The sequence below is a fragment of the Pinus tabuliformis genome, chromosome 7 (genome assembly GCF_031772625.1).
Source record: "Pinus tabuliformis cultivar Carrire ecotype Pingquan chromosome 7, CPIR1, whole genome shotgun sequence".
Lineage (NCBI taxonomy): Eukaryota > Viridiplantae > Streptophyta > Pinopsida > Pinales > Pinaceae > Pinus > Pinus tabuliformis.
Genome location: NC_142293.1, coordinates 552567926 through 552583544, shown reverse-complemented (window position 1 = coordinate 552583544; position 15619 = coordinate 552567926). Strand labels below are relative to the sequence as shown.

The following is a 15619-nucleotide window of genomic DNA, read 5'->3' as shown; positions in this document are numbered from 1 at the left end:
ATATGACAATTACTCTTTTACTTCTTGACAAATCCTAGAAGCACACAATGGGTGCTTGACCTAAAACAAATTTGACCTAGAGCATGAAACCCATGCCATAAAAATAGTAATAATAAATTTTCTCTCTTTTAGATCAAATACAAAAATCAAGATTACATAGGACATTATGAGGACCGAACCTAGTTACATATTTGAACACGAGGAAGGAACGGGTAGCATTATCATCGGACAAACAAGGGCCAAGCTCGTTAACTTGTCTAGAATGTGCATCATTTATTTGTCTAAAGTGGGTTACCTGCTCCACGCAGAACAACTAGGAGGAAAGGAGCACAACAAGTCAACCAGCTGCAAAATGATTCATTGATCATTGAGGGCAGGGATGCTTCCATATCTCCAGATTGTGGGTTGAAGCAGCAGGAGTTGCACAATTTGCATCTTGCACCAGTAAAATGACAACCATTGGAGTGAATCCGCTTAATGAGGAGAATTGCAGAATCTGCATTGTTGTCTCCTAATTAATTCACCAATGGGATCCCCAACGTAGAGGAGTCCACACGAGTGGGTTCCTTGGTGGATTGGTGAACTAAGAAAAGCCCATATTGCGGCCCAGTCTTTCTAGTGGATGAGTTTGTGGGAGTAACGATTTCCGTGGAGCACAATAGATCTATACAGCGCCAATGTTGTTCCGTGGGTCGGGCTTTTAATCGAAAGTGATATAAAGTCGACTGCCCAAGACTCAACGACCGAATTCTTTAATTCATCAAGAGGCCATCAAGACAGGTTCACGGCTACACTACCTGGAAAGAGAGATTCCCAAGCATATTAAATCTGGTGGGAATTATTGCACGAAAAAGGGTTGGTTTGCAGAGCCTGCCAAGAAGACGAGTTAACTAGCAAATGTCATTGCATCAGACTTAAGGGTTGATTCACCGAGTTTGCCAAGAGGTTGAGTTAAGCAGCAGAGGTCGTCTAGACTTCTTAGAGCCGATCAAATTGCTTTGACAAGAGGCCACAGTGTGTGGGCCAGTTTAATCAAGGAAGGAGACACATATGTGACAAGTCATGTTTCTTGGAGCATACCACCAGGTGTTATTCCCAAATTAATATGTAAAAATCCCTCTTATGAATTCCAGCAATAAAGTCATAATTTGAATTGCAATATTTCTTTATTTGCTGATGTTCTCCAAACTGTAATGTCTTTGGGATAAATTTCCCTCACCAATAACTATCTAATTAATGTTGGAAAGTGTAACGAGGTTCGGTCTTCATAATTGTACTTGAAGTCAAAATGCAATATATTTGTCAAAAGAAAAAGTAAGAAGAGTTTTATTATTATTAAATTGACTTGTTAAAGCATGGGTTTCATGCTTGGGTCAATTATAGGTCAAGCCTCCATTGTAGGTTTTAGGTTGTTGTCTAAGACATTTATTGTTTGGTCAAAGACTCCTCCATCAAGTCATTAACTCAGCCTCTTCATCAAAGTCTTCAAGATCAGCCTCTGCAAGTCGGCCTCAAATAAATTATCTTCAATATATTCATGTCGGCCTTATACAGTGACACATCTATTCATATGGTCATGCCGGCTCATTTATGATGGGCAAACTACTATATATACCAAGCTGAGGTTTTCGCATTACCTAACACAGAAGCTCGCATAAAAATCACAGGTGGACTTGAAGTTCGGACATCTCTGAAATGCAGTTCGGTTTACCTTTGAAATGAAGTGTGAATATCTCTGATATGAAGCTCCGATTACCACAGGTTCAGCGCTACAACAATAACTCTGTTTAGGTACCACAGCAATGAGAAGGATATGAATACAGTGATCATGGTTCGGTCTAAGTTTAAGGGTATGACTATAGTGATAAGGGCTCGGTGTTACAACAGTGAAGATTTCGGTGCAAATCAATGAGAAGAGTTCGATGTCACTACAGTGAGGAGGTCTCGGTGCTGAGTACTATTACAGTGATAATATTTCAGTGACATTACAGTGACAAGGATGACTTGATGGAAGGAGTCTCTAGTCTAGGTTGTAAGGGGCTTGGTCGTCTCATCTTGAACCTACTGAAGGAAGAATTTCGACTGGGTTTTCCCCTGGAGTGGGGTTTTGCCTTGGCAGCGTGCCTACATCTTGTGTCCTCTTCTATTTGTTGTTTGGCATTAGTCTTGATGATAAGAAAAGATAAATTGAAAGATCTAATAATAATAACAAAAAAATCACAATATAATGTCATTAATAAGGGAAATCATTTAACTGCCACACCTTTGGATTTCCCAACAATTAAAACCCTTGAAGTTCTGCAAAATAAATAAAGGGGATATTACACTTCTATTGTACAACTTGCCTTTCTCCTTTCTCAACCATCTATCAAGAGTTTGGTTAATAGTGTTTCCATTGTCTGGGTTAAACATTATTTGATTGATCTGCATTCAATCTCAAGTTTACAGCAAATTCTGAGAAAGCTTAACACTAGTATGGTTGTCAATGATGCTTTTAAAGACCCAAAGAGAAAAGCAGAACTATTATATTCCTCTATTTAGTATCACTTACCCTTCCATCACTTAATAGGAATGCAGCTTTATGTATCCCAATGCATACGTCCAGTGAAAAAGCAGATGCCATTGAAGATGCTTTCTTAGATTGTTCAAAATTGAAGTTATGCCAGAAAGAAAGGATGGGATAAGAACACCATAAATCCACTGTATCCATTTGGATTGAAAGAATCAATTTCTGCAGCTGCGCACATTCATCCCATACTTTCCCCTCAAGTTCAATATCAGCAATGTGACAAAATGGCAAACAATGAACACATTGTTCCTGAAAGTTCTCTGTTTTTCCTTGTATCTGAACTATCCTGGCCTTGAAAGTCCATTTACCATCTAGAAGAATCACTTCATCAAGATATACAGAGAGAGAAAATGACAAAAATTTGTAAAAGGGACTTCCAGGACCCATGAAATGCTTTTCCCTGTCATCAAGCTTTACAGAAGAATCATGCTGATATAAACCTTGTCGATTGCCATGTTCTTTGGCAGAAACTCCAACATTGTCCTCACTAGAATAGTCTGGAATATGAATATATACGTTAAGTGTTTCAGACTTCAAACAGAAATGCCTAGGTCTTATGTCAGACCCATCTGACCTTCTACTGTATGGCTGAACTACATCATTAAACTCCCCTGTATCAGTAAATCCTGTTTGTGAACTTCCCAAAGAAACATATTCTGTTCTTGAAGGTGATTGGATGCAGGTAATAGCAAAAACAACAAGTTCACTCCAAGCAGATAAGTGTAGCCATATATCAATACGAGGCACAGAAATTGAGGCTTCACTGATCCCTGTATCCAATGTGCATAAATGTACATCGATACCTGGATGAGATGACTCTTTTGAAATGCAATTCAAGAGGGTCACTGAATTGCTGCATGAGATCACATCTAAGCTTAGAATCTCCAAAGCCAGAGCCTCAAGAGATTCATTTCTCCAAAATCCTGACACTTTAAGCCGCCGTGCATCTACCTTTCCAATCAGTTCCAAGACATCGACAGCCTCTTCTCTGGACGTATGCAGCTTCAGTAAAACATTTGACATGAAAAATTTAACATCCACAGAATGTGCCGGAGGAACTTCTGATTTAATGGTTTTAGAGTACTTAAACTCCACTATGGATTCCCTGAACTGAGATACACTTGATACAAATAGTTTGGATATTGTGTTTACTGTAGAAAGTTTTAACACAACGTCCTCTATGGCTAGCACTCCAGTGAGAAAACACTTTTCTGCAAAAAAATAACAAACCAAGTGAGGATTCCTTGAAAAACAAAAACGAAATATATTCTACTTCATTCTCTACAATTAGAATTTTGAAATTCCATTCTTTTTTGGGTTTTCTGGTAGTAAATATTTTTCGATAAATATAAGACAATTTTCAAAAAAACAAAGGAATCTTGAAATTCTTTGACTCTTACATCTGAAGGGACAACAGTCTGGATGAACAATGCCTAGACAATTAATTAGAAGAAAAACCTCCTACCTAGGACATTTGCTTCAAAGCTTTGACAATTAAATACAATGCTTGTAGGTACAAATGGATAGTGAGACGATCCTTTCACATCGCATGGAATTCTTAGGGACAGATCAGCATCTAGTCTTTCAATTAAGGGCAATTTTGCACTTGCCAGGCATGAATCCTTTCCATACAATTTTGGTTCATCATTCCTCGTTGAAGCAAATGACAATGACAGCTGTCTTCCAGCAACATCAATGAAGTCCATTTTAGAAGCACTCAAATAAACTGCAGGTGTACTTTCATTATTTAGATTTCCATTTTTATATGGAATGGTACAGCTCGGAAGAAGAGTGAAGAATAACTCTGGCAAACCAAGTTCCAGAAACTCATTACAAGATTTTTCCACAGGCAGAATCAACACAGAATCAATCACTTCCACTTTACAGTGGAAATGAGAACTTGTGTTCTCAGAAGTCAAAATTTCTTTGCTCTTCGATAGGTCTGATTCTGTTTGTAAGTATTTCTCCCAGTGAGAAAATGCAAAGTAACCAATCACAACAGCTAAAAAATCACTTGGTAAAACGCAGCATATATGTTGGATGCTCACACTCATTTCAAGTTCTGAACATCCATTAATTTTCTCTTTTTTCAGGAAACGTAGATTCACAATTGGGCATGGACCATGAAATAAGGGTCCCCAAAGGACTTCACCAAGAGTAGCAGGAGCCCATAAGGACAAGAGTCTGACACCCTCAAAAGAAATCATCACATCCCATAAAGCATTTTCCTTGGAAAGAAAAACAAAAGATTTGGATTTGGGTATTACAACTGTAGCCAGAACACAGGCAGAGTCATGAAAATGAATATCTGTACTGTCCACTTCAAGGTCGATCTTGAATGTGTATTTATCAGAAGCATCACTTTCATTAATACCAGAGTTGACATCCATGACTGTTGTAGTCCCAAGGTTATTTGGTTCAATGTCCCCTGATAGTTTTGTGTAGGCTGCTCCATCTTCTGTCTTCACAGTCTTATCAAACACTGATGCATCTTTCTCATCGTTTGCTGAATCTATTGTGCATGATTTATCATGGTTTTTTGAAAGCCCATTTTTAAAGCAGACGAAGGGATATTGATCAGATGAAATACCCAAGTTCTTTGAAAAGTCATCCAGCCTGGAGATGACAACTTTTGGGCATTTTATATTGGGTACTGATTGCTGAGCTGTCTCTGCTTTCCCCACTTCCATCACTGGAGCATTGTCTACAGTTCTGACCCCAGATAACATGCTTTCTTGGAAAATAACATCACAGAAAAACCTGTGTAAAGTTCCAATCACTTTTGGATGGCAGTGACATTCTAAATTGTTCAATGATACTTTTATTGTCGCTGTAACACAGTCTATTTGCTGGATATGTTGACAAAGAAAACAAACAAATTTACCTTCTAATCCACTCTTCAATTCTTTGTTGGATAAAGAATTTATCGGCATAGAAGCAAAATTGTCATCTACTCTTATAATAGATGACCCAGTGGATAAAATTTTCTTTGTACACAGGATACTATATGCTGGACTCCCCACTACATTAGGAACCTCTACATTTATCGTTTCCATACCAATCCCTAACTTGCATCCACATGCTCCTTGGACAGATCTACAATCAAAACCAAATACATGCAAGAAGACAGTAAAACAAGCTGGCAATGAATTGACATGCTATGCAGTCAACAAACTGGCCAACACAAAAATATTAAATGAAAAGACATACTGTACAATAATATCAGTCATGTAACTTACTCAACATTCATGTTCTCAATTTGAGCATGTAGTGTAAGCTTTTCCTGGCAAGTTTCATCCCCATCATCAAGACACAATTCAATTGACAGAGACTTCAACTCGACCATTACCTTATACCTTACAACACTGAGCATGTCGGTAGTAGATTTTTTACTGTTCAAGGAAATACCCGGCTGATCAGTGGACAAGTTATCAACACCAATACTGCCAAATGCTGACCCTTCTCGCACTTTGCAATCATGAGAGACATTGTTCAATCTGACTGTCATTTGTTCCCTTTTAAAGTCATCAGGCTTCAACCAGTGATTCGTACTAAACTCCTTCAATGCATTACAAACACTAGAAGAAAGAAGAAAATGAATTGATGGTAGCACTCCATGTACCTGCAAGACCAATTGGTTGAGACACTTTCACATGGACACAACTATACATCAATACTAATGCCCAGTAACAAAAATCTCAAATATATATTATTGTATTGATGCCATCTTACTCCCTACTGAATGTTGAAAAGTGTAACTAGGTTCGGTCTTCATAATGACATGTGTAATTGTGATTTTATGTAATTGATGTAAAGAAGAAAAATAAAATTATTTTTGTAATGCTTGTCTCATGGGTTTCATGAGCAAGGAATTTTATTTTAGTTAAGGCTCCCATTGTGAGCCTTTAGGGTTGGTCATCAAGTCATAGAGTCTAGGAAGTCATTGTCATGTATTGAAGACATGTTACACATTGTAAAAAGTTTTGATTATGTAAATTACCCTCCAAGACCTTGTCACAAGCTCACCTTCAAGTCAGCCTAAGGAGGATTCTAGAAAGGACATGTCGGCCTATAACTCAGTCAAGTCGGCTTATTTCTCATGGGCAAACCACTATATACAGGCATAGCAGATTTTTCGGTCAAGCAATCTGAAGCTAGAAGAAGTGCGAAAAGGTCAAGGAAGATAGCCTCATAGCCAGCGAGAAGAAAGAAGGGAAGAATAAAGTTGTTTGGGTCTGTTTTAGGGCTGATATCCATCACACGTGCAAGGAGAAGTATCATCTGCTGCAGGGAAAGCCGAAGTTATCTCAGTCATCAAAGGAGGCCAAATTAAGGAAGAAGTCTAGTCAAGAATGCAAGCCAAGTTGAAGGAGAAGTCTCCATCCTAAACGAAGGGATCAAGGGTACAATCTTGGTGGTGACACTTCCCACATGCTACAACTAGGGCTTCTGAAATAGGCCAAGAATTGCAGGAGGTCGAAATCTGAAGGGTAACCAAGAAGGAGAGTGAAGTTAGCAGTTTGACTAGTGTGGACTTGGTCAAGAAGAAGAAGCTAGAAAGAAGGGTTTGTGACTTGGTCTTGGAGAGGTCGTGCTGTCAATTGAAGTCTCTATAAGAAGAAGAATTCATTTTGGTTTTCCTCTCAAATTGGAGAGGTTTTGGCCCTGGTTGATCGCCTACATTTTGTGTCTCTAGTCTCTTTATTGTTTATGCATTGGTAGTTGTTTGATGAAGAAGAACACAATAATAATCTAAATAAAGAGAAGATCCTAATCTAAAGAAGTAAAAAGCATTCACAAGCAGTTATCATTAGAAGAGAAATCACCCAATTACTTTGCCCTAGATTTCTCAACACTAAAATCCTAAACATCAAAAGAGTAAAAAGAGGACAGGTGACTAGGAGACATAGTAGCCAAAATCAGTGTAACAGGAATCGGCGAGTACTCGCGAGTACTCGCGATTCCCAATCTGATCGCCCGTGAAACGATCCGATCCGAAACTCTGCCGATTTTTTCCGATTTTCTCGATTTTGTCGAGTCCCGCCAGTTTTGGGTTTAGGGCTTTCGCTTGGGTTTATCGGTCCACCGCCGACGCCGCAGAGCTACTGCATACACCGCAGAGCCGACGCCGCAGAGCCATTCATGATTCCATACACCGGGTTTAGGGTTTTCGCTTGGGTCAGGTCATTTCATCAATGGCAATGCAGGCCAAAGTCGAGGTTCATCCCATGGCTGCGGAATTCATTGATTTCTTAAACGCTTCTCCCACCCCATTTCATGCCGTCGGTAAGTTTCAGTTTGTTCTCCCCGAAATCTGTAAATATTATCCCAAGGGTTTGTTGAAGGGGTCTGATAGGTGGTGAATGTAGGCGAGGCCAAGCGGCAGTTGAAGCAGGCCGGTTACGAGCATATATCTGAAATTCCTGTTTATTAATAATACGCGACCTTCGAACCAAAAAAAATGGACATGAATATTGCAGAGAATCGGTGATCTATTTTGGAACCGGTTATATTTGGATTTTTAATAGTTCGGGGGTAAATATATCTGTTTTAGGTGTGCGTGCACTTTTACACATATATATGTATGGTGTGAAAAAAGGACGATTAAAACCGGTATTGGCTGTATGGATTTTTTTATAATTCGGTGGTAGATATATCCGTTTTAGGTATGCACACAAAAAACGAAACAACCAGAATTGGGTATGTTTGGAGTTTTAATTATTATTTTTGGATATTTTGTATGTAATTATATTTTCAAATATGTGGTAAATTGCTCTTTTTTTGTGTATTATTATTGTATTGAATTCTCATGAAATATCACCCGCTTTCACTAAAAAAACATCATAATTAGAGTTCAGGAGGTTAAGATATCACTTATTAAAAATCAATTATTTCCAATGTATTTTTTATGACGGGTATGAGATACTTATTCATTCATGATATTTTGGACATCTATTGATATTATGCATTTTTTGGACATGCCTTTACTGAATATTAATGAAATTTATTTATTTATTTTTTTCATTTCAATATATGTGCATATTTTTATTTAATGAATTCAGCGATTTTTTGCCGATTTTTTCCCGATCCGATTAAAACTCTTCACTCTTTTGCCTCGCCGATTTATTGCCGATTCCGAGTTTGGTAACATTGGCCAAAATGATACGAGTATGTATTAAAATGATTGTCAATTACCTTCAGCTGATTCATTGCAAGCTCATCTTGTAGAACACATCTGTCAACTGTTATCTTAGCATCAAAAGCTTGTATGAAAGCGACATTAGATAATGTATTGGGAGTTTCCAGTTTCCCCTGCCACATACATGCCACCAGTTATAAATACAAAATGAAGAGACTGCAGCTACCTGCAGTCTACAAAGCAAATCACAATGCAAACTCATATAAGTTTTTATGTCATTGACCGGGTTCTTACCTGAACACCAGACAATTTTAGTTCAAAACGGTCATTGAAAGCTTCTAGCATTGACAAATCATCTTCTTGCACAGCTTTAGTATTATAAAGCATGTTCTTACTTGAAGAGTAGAATTGCCCATTCTTGAATTTTTGGGTTGAAACTCCTTCCCCAACTACTGAAACAAAATGCATTGATTTCATAGAAAAAACCTGCAAATCAGTACCAAACATATAAGGAAATCAAAGAGTGGAAAAACAAGAAACAAGAGAAAAAGTTCTCAAAATTGTAAAATTGACAGCATTTTCCTTTCATCCAGAGGATAATTATACTCATAAGGAGGGCGTTGAGATCACAGATCTCCTGACTGCAAAACAGTCAGTACAGAAAGATGCCAGTTGTTTGGTCAGTCAAGTTTTGCATATGGAATCCCCAAAGGAAGAAGGCACACTGATCAGGCACATACCTTACATGGGAAAAGCCTCAACACAAATGGGAAATGAACTTATGCATGAGAGCTGGTAACACTGCACCTGAGGGCCACTATTGGAGCTTGATGCAGAGAAATAGAAAAGCCTATTGATAAATAATGATGACACAGTGGGGTCAGCACAGAAATCAGCACTATAGAAGAATGAATGAATTGTAATCTGCGGTGAGAAAACAGTGCAATATTTAGGAAAAATTGCCCAGAAGGTGACCAGCAAATCTCCTTTCTCTTTGGGCTGGTGCTTGCCAACCTCAGGGGCGTGTCCCTAAATGTTTATGTGCTGAATTTAAAATGTATCACATACATAAAAACAGCACAAGGAAAATATTCTTTGGCATGCAATCAAGCAACCAAAGAGGTTATGATAATGTTTTGAAATTTATATGGTGGAAATTTTCTCATCCATTAGCTTTAAAATCATAAAGAGAAAGAACTGAAAAGAGTGCTTGACGTGGCAAATATTACCAAAATAAAGGCTTAATGAACCTCTAAGGCACTGCAAAAAACTCGCAAAGTACTAACAAGCTAGAAGAGACAAAGAAATAGCATAGTTAAACTTTATTCTGCATTAGCCAAAGATTTGATTGCACCATAGAGACAATTACAGAACTGGTCCAATGATAATCCCTGCACAGAGTATAGAAGCTAGAATAGAATAGAAACTATAATTTTCCACTTGTAAAACCCTAGCTACCTTTTTGTGAGGGGAGAAATTAAATATAGAAGATGTGCCCTAGGAGTTCTTCTATAGGTTTCACAGAAGAATAATTTTAACATGCAAAAATTTACCAAGATCTCCAATAAACAAAAAGCATTTAGTCATGGAACATTTTGGAACCCTAGCAATAATTCATTCACATGCAAAATATAGAAAAATTAACAATAAACTTACGTCGTCTTCAAGAAAAGCCTTCTTTCAATCCTAAGTTGCACGAAACGGGGAAACGGAAACGAGTTTCCGAAACGGGAAGCGAAACGAAACGCGACCTCCCCAAATTTTGGAAACGGGGAAACGCGAATATATATAATAATATATATATATATATTAGGAATTTAAGAAATATGTGCAATCATAAAGCATATATGATACATTCTAATTTATTACATTATGATAAAATTGTCAATTGTCAATGCATAGACTATAAGTATCTAAATTTACATCACATTTACTCATGAATAATCACATAATGAAAATAGAAATATCCAAAATCAGCCACGAGAAATTTCTAATTTTTTGTCTCGTGGTTGATTGGGAGTCTCCTCCTACATAGTCGAATGACCTTAGTGCTCTTGATTAAATACAAGTTTCATACCCTAGTACCCTACATTCTCTTGATTATTGGGAGTCTCCCCTGCATAGAGGGCTTTGTTCTCTCGATTAAATACAAGTTCCATACCCTAGTACATGATAAAATCCAATGGAAACATTGAAATCCCCCCAATCTTGAAATCCTGAAAAACAGATAAGTCTGCTGGATTTTGAGTAAGATCTAAAATTCTACTTTCTCCATATGAAATCCAATGACGGCGAAACCACTCTCAAACATCCTGAGTCATTTCATGGTAATGTTAAAAATTTAAGTAAAAGGATGAAAATAAAAAATAAAGGAGAATATCACTTTTACTTTAAGAATTTAACATTACCATGAACTGCATATCAACACTAGGGTAAACAAATGTAAGAGATCTACATTAGAAAAAAAAAAATTTAAAAAACAAATGTTTTTTTGGGGGAAACGTGGCCCGTACGGCCTGGAAACGCGTTTCCGGCCGTATGGCCACGTTTCCGTTTCGGGAAACGTGGCCGTACGGCCGGAAACGCGTTTCCAGGCCGTACGGTACGGGGAAACGCGTTTCGTTTCGTTTCCCCTGGAGAAACGCCCCCTAGGGCCACGTTTCCTGCAACTTAGTTTCAATCCCAAAAAGATGTCTCCAAAGAAAAAATCAATCTTCAATAGTAAGAAGCTCCACAAAAATCATATTTTTACCAAGTATAGAAATATACAAGGCAATTCACACTCCCTCGAAGGACGCTGAATTCACATGTGTGACGATGAACAAATGAAGTGGAGGGATCCTCTAATTATATGAGGTCTATCCCTTCACTTTTATAAACATATTACCCACGAGCCCTAAAACAAGTTTGAATTTGCGTGTTTGACAAGACAAGGGGTTGCAATCCAACCTTGCAGCTCAAACCAATAAAATAATGCCATAAAACTCCACACGTGTGGGTCGATGTCCTCCAAAAGCATGACATCATGCACTTTCTTGGCCATAAATGCTACAAAAAGGTGTGGAATGGGCTAATGAGATGTCCCATCATCATAATCAACTCCAATTCTTGAGGGGAGACCTCAAGAAGTGCCTCAAAGTGCCTCCATGTCAAAAGCCCATGCTTTGGCTGCCCTAACTCGCTCTCTCAAGGGCTAAATGGGTGATGTTGCACTATCTCTCTCCAGTGTTGAGGCTCCAAGAGAGAGTACAAGTCCTCCCTTGTCATCCTAGGGATGACCATCATCATCTAGACTTCGGACCAAGAGACGCCCATCAAATGGCATAAAGGCAAACCTAGGGGTGTTCTGGGTCCACTGGGTACAACATCAAGGAAGAGGAGGTCATCATTTCAACATCTGGGGTGCTATGGGGTGTCAATCATCATCTACAATCATAAAAAGTGCCCAATGCTCTGCTTTGGAGGGACAACACTACATCTGCAAGGTCATCATTGTTCTTTCGAAGGTGCAAAACGGCTTAGGCATGTTGTGTAGTGGAGTGATGTAATGTGCCCTCAAAGGCCTCTTTTGTTGTCTTCATTAATGTATTTGAGTCATCATGAAATGTACTTGTCAAAAGAATAAAGAAAAGAATTTTTAATATTGTAACAATGACTTATTAAAGCATGGGTTCATGTTTGGGTCATCATTATATTAGTCAAAGTCCCCATTGAGGACTCCTAGGATTAATATTGAGTTTATAGAGTCATTGTACATTCAAAGAGACCCTTCTTGGGCTTTTGAATAATGTAAAAAAGATTAGTATTGAATCAAATATAATTTATGTATCCTCCACACCAAGTTGGCCTAAGGACACTTATTCGACCTCACATGGAGCCTATAAATACGAGCTAGTCGAAGTCATTTGGAGCATCACATCTCAAGCTAGTTCGATATCTCAAGAGTAGCTGAGGAAGTGTGAAGTCTGAAGCCAGGAAGCCAAAGGAAGTGCGAATTTGGGGAAGTCTAAGGAGAAGAAGAAAATCGAACTTTTGGTGCCTCTCTCTCTGTTTCGTGCCCTAGATTGGGAGATCGAAGTCTTCCAAGTTTTGCTGATGCCGGAAACTGTTGCCTAGTCGAAGTTGCTGGAAAGGAGGTTGAAGATCTGGGAGGTTGACTTGGTGTGGAGGAAAGGCCTGGTCTTTGTCTAGGGTGAAGAGCCTCAAAGAATACTATTGAAAGGAAGAATTTTCTTGATTGGGTTTTCCCTCGAGGGGGTTTTGCCCTGGCATAATGCCTACATCTTGTGTCTCTTGTTTTGTGATCTTCATATACACATAATATGGTAATTGCTTGATGAAAGATAAGATAATAAATGTTAATTTTAGGTAACAATGGTATGTTCTAAGCTTTAGAGCAATTTTACTTCAATTTCTTTATTAACCCAATATCAATATCCAATTTAGCAATCACATCAATATGATAGTAAAATGCACATAGAACATAAACATAAACAGTAGAAGACAAGCCAAGACAAGAGGACACAAGATGTGGCATTGGCTAGGGACAAACCCCAATGTGGGGACACCCTTGATCAATTCTTCTTATATTCTTCAATAGTTTAGCAAATAGAGAGATAATACAATTTACAAATCTGATAATTTATGACAGCAGCAAAAAGCCCTAACCAGAAAAGTCAACGCTGGTCAACAGGGTAGATTCCTTCCTCAATTCATCTCGGTCAAACCCAGTCAACTTCGGCCTCCAATAGCAAGTCTAATCAGAACAAAACAGTGCGAAAAACTCCAGTAAAAACTGGTCAACGAAATTCAACTTTGCAGCTAGCCCTAGTAAAGTCAACATTGGTCAAAGGAGAGGTCAGATTGCATTGGTTTTAGTGCCCAGATCTGCAACTTGCTAGGACAGAGATACCTCACCCAAATCGAAGTCAAAACAGGTCAACACTTCAAGTCAACGCAGTCAATAGAAATTTGTCCTCCTTTCCTTCACAGGTGTTAGAGAGAAGAAAGCCCAAAAATGTGTACCCAATCACAAGAGGAGAGAGAGATGAGATGATGGTGAAAATGACTTGAGGTCTCCTCCTTTTATATGCAACGTTGAGGATGAGTTGGGGGTTTGAATACCTGTTTTGCGTGCTAGCTAACCTTGACAATTTGTCCATACTATTAATAAATTCATATCTTCATTTGCACATGTCAGAATCAGATGATCTTTAGATCAATCCTACACCTCTCGAAGAGAGGAATCTAGGAAAATATCAGATGTCATAATTTAGATGACCCATGTGGAGTTTGAAGAAGAAGTGATCGAGAATGTTTCATACCATTCTCTACTAACCCGAAGTCAGTCCCAAATAAAAGAGAGTGTCTCATACCACTCCTGACTCGAAGTCAGTTCCAATTAAAAGAGTGTCTCATACCACTCTTACTGACCTGATGTCAATTCCAATTGATCCCAAATCAATATCGGTCATCCTAGCGTAGGGAGTACACGATGAGTCCATCGGTAGTACTATGGTCCCTATCCTCATTTCTCTACTCATTGGCCAGATGAGATGTACTTCCCATGAGTCCCAGCCTACATGGGTAGGAAGTCTCAGCAGGAGAAGGATGAACCACTCATCCTGCCTACATGTTGCCATGGGGTATCACAAGGGAAGGCTAAACCACTCACCCTGTACACAGCAAACCATTAGGGGAAGGTTGAACCACTCACCCTATGGTTTCTCATCGCTCCAAGAAGTAACCCAAGCCCCCCCGGAGCTCCCATAGCTCAATGTCCATATCATACAAGCCCCTCATAAGAGGGTCTCTCCACGACTCCAAGTCAGTATCGAAAGGCCAGGAACTTGACCTTCCCTAGGGGCTTTGTTAGAATATCGACGACCTGCTCATCAGTCCCAATGTGATGGAGCCTTATTACTCCTCGTTGTACCATATCCCGGATAAAGTGGTACCTGATATCTACATGCTTGGAGCGATCATGAAATACGAGATATTCTTGATAATCGGATCCCACTATGATTGTCACAGAGGATCACGGTGGTATCCAGCACATGTCCAAACAGCTCACTGAAGAGCTTTCTCAACCAAACAGCTTCACAGGATAACATACTAGCAACTATGTATTCGACCTCAGCAGTGCTCAAAGCAACAGATTTCTACATCCTACTCATCCAGGATAGCGAAGCAGAACCCAAAGAAAAACAGCATCCAAAAGTACTCTTGCGATCCACCACACTGCCAGCGCAATCAGCATCAGAATAACCATGCAAGCCTCACATCTCCAACAGTGTATCTCAGTCCATGAGTGATTGTGCCCCGAAGATATCTCAGAAGATTCTTGGCACCAATCCAATGTATGTGATGAGACTCAACCATATCTTGGCTCAATGTGTTAACTGCAAAACATATGTTTGGACGAGAGTTCATCAAGAACATCAGTGCTCCTATGAGTTGACGATACTCAGAGGCATTTCCCAATTCAGGCCCGTCAACACTACCATATAACTTCTTAAAGTTAAGTTCCATCAGAGTAGTCACAGGCTTGCAGTCCACCATCCCAAATCTTTCCAATATCTTCACAACATATTTTCCTTGAGATAGGAAAATTTCTCCTGGCTTTTGCCAGACCTCCAACTCTAGGAAGTAGTGCATCAATCCTAGGTCCTTCATTTCAAATTCAAAAGCCAACTCCCTCTTACATTTGTGAATGAGAGGGTCTGCACCTGTCAGAAAGAGGTCGTCCACATAAAGTACCAGTATGAGAGGTTTATCATTTTCAACCTTAAAGTAAAGGTTCAGATCGGCTTCACTTCTAGTGAATCTATGCTTCATCAGATAGCTATTAATCCTCTCATACCAAGCCCGACGTGTTTGCTTCAAACCATAGAAAGCTTTCTTCAACCTAC

The 15619-nt window shown here is 39.0% G+C and overlaps 1 protein-coding gene across 1 annotated transcript in view; it reads right to left on the bottom strand.

The window, feature by feature from the left end:
* Positions 1–15619, bottom strand: part of LOC149248565 (uncharacterized) — a 392334-nt gene that overhangs the window by 239302 nt on the left and 137413 nt on the right. The window contains exons 14-18 of the mRNA XM_089450455.1: positions 9003–9194; positions 8765–8881; positions 5809–6191; positions 4035–5665; positions 2552–3780 (exon numbers count right to left, since the gene is read on the bottom strand). Of these exons, the coding sequence (XP_089306581.1) occupies positions 2552–3780; positions 4035–5665; positions 5809–6191; positions 8765–8881; positions 9003–9194 (3552 nt within the window). The remainder of the gene's footprint in view (positions 1–2551; positions 3781–4034; positions 5666–5808; positions 6192–8764; positions 8882–9002; positions 9195–15619) is intronic.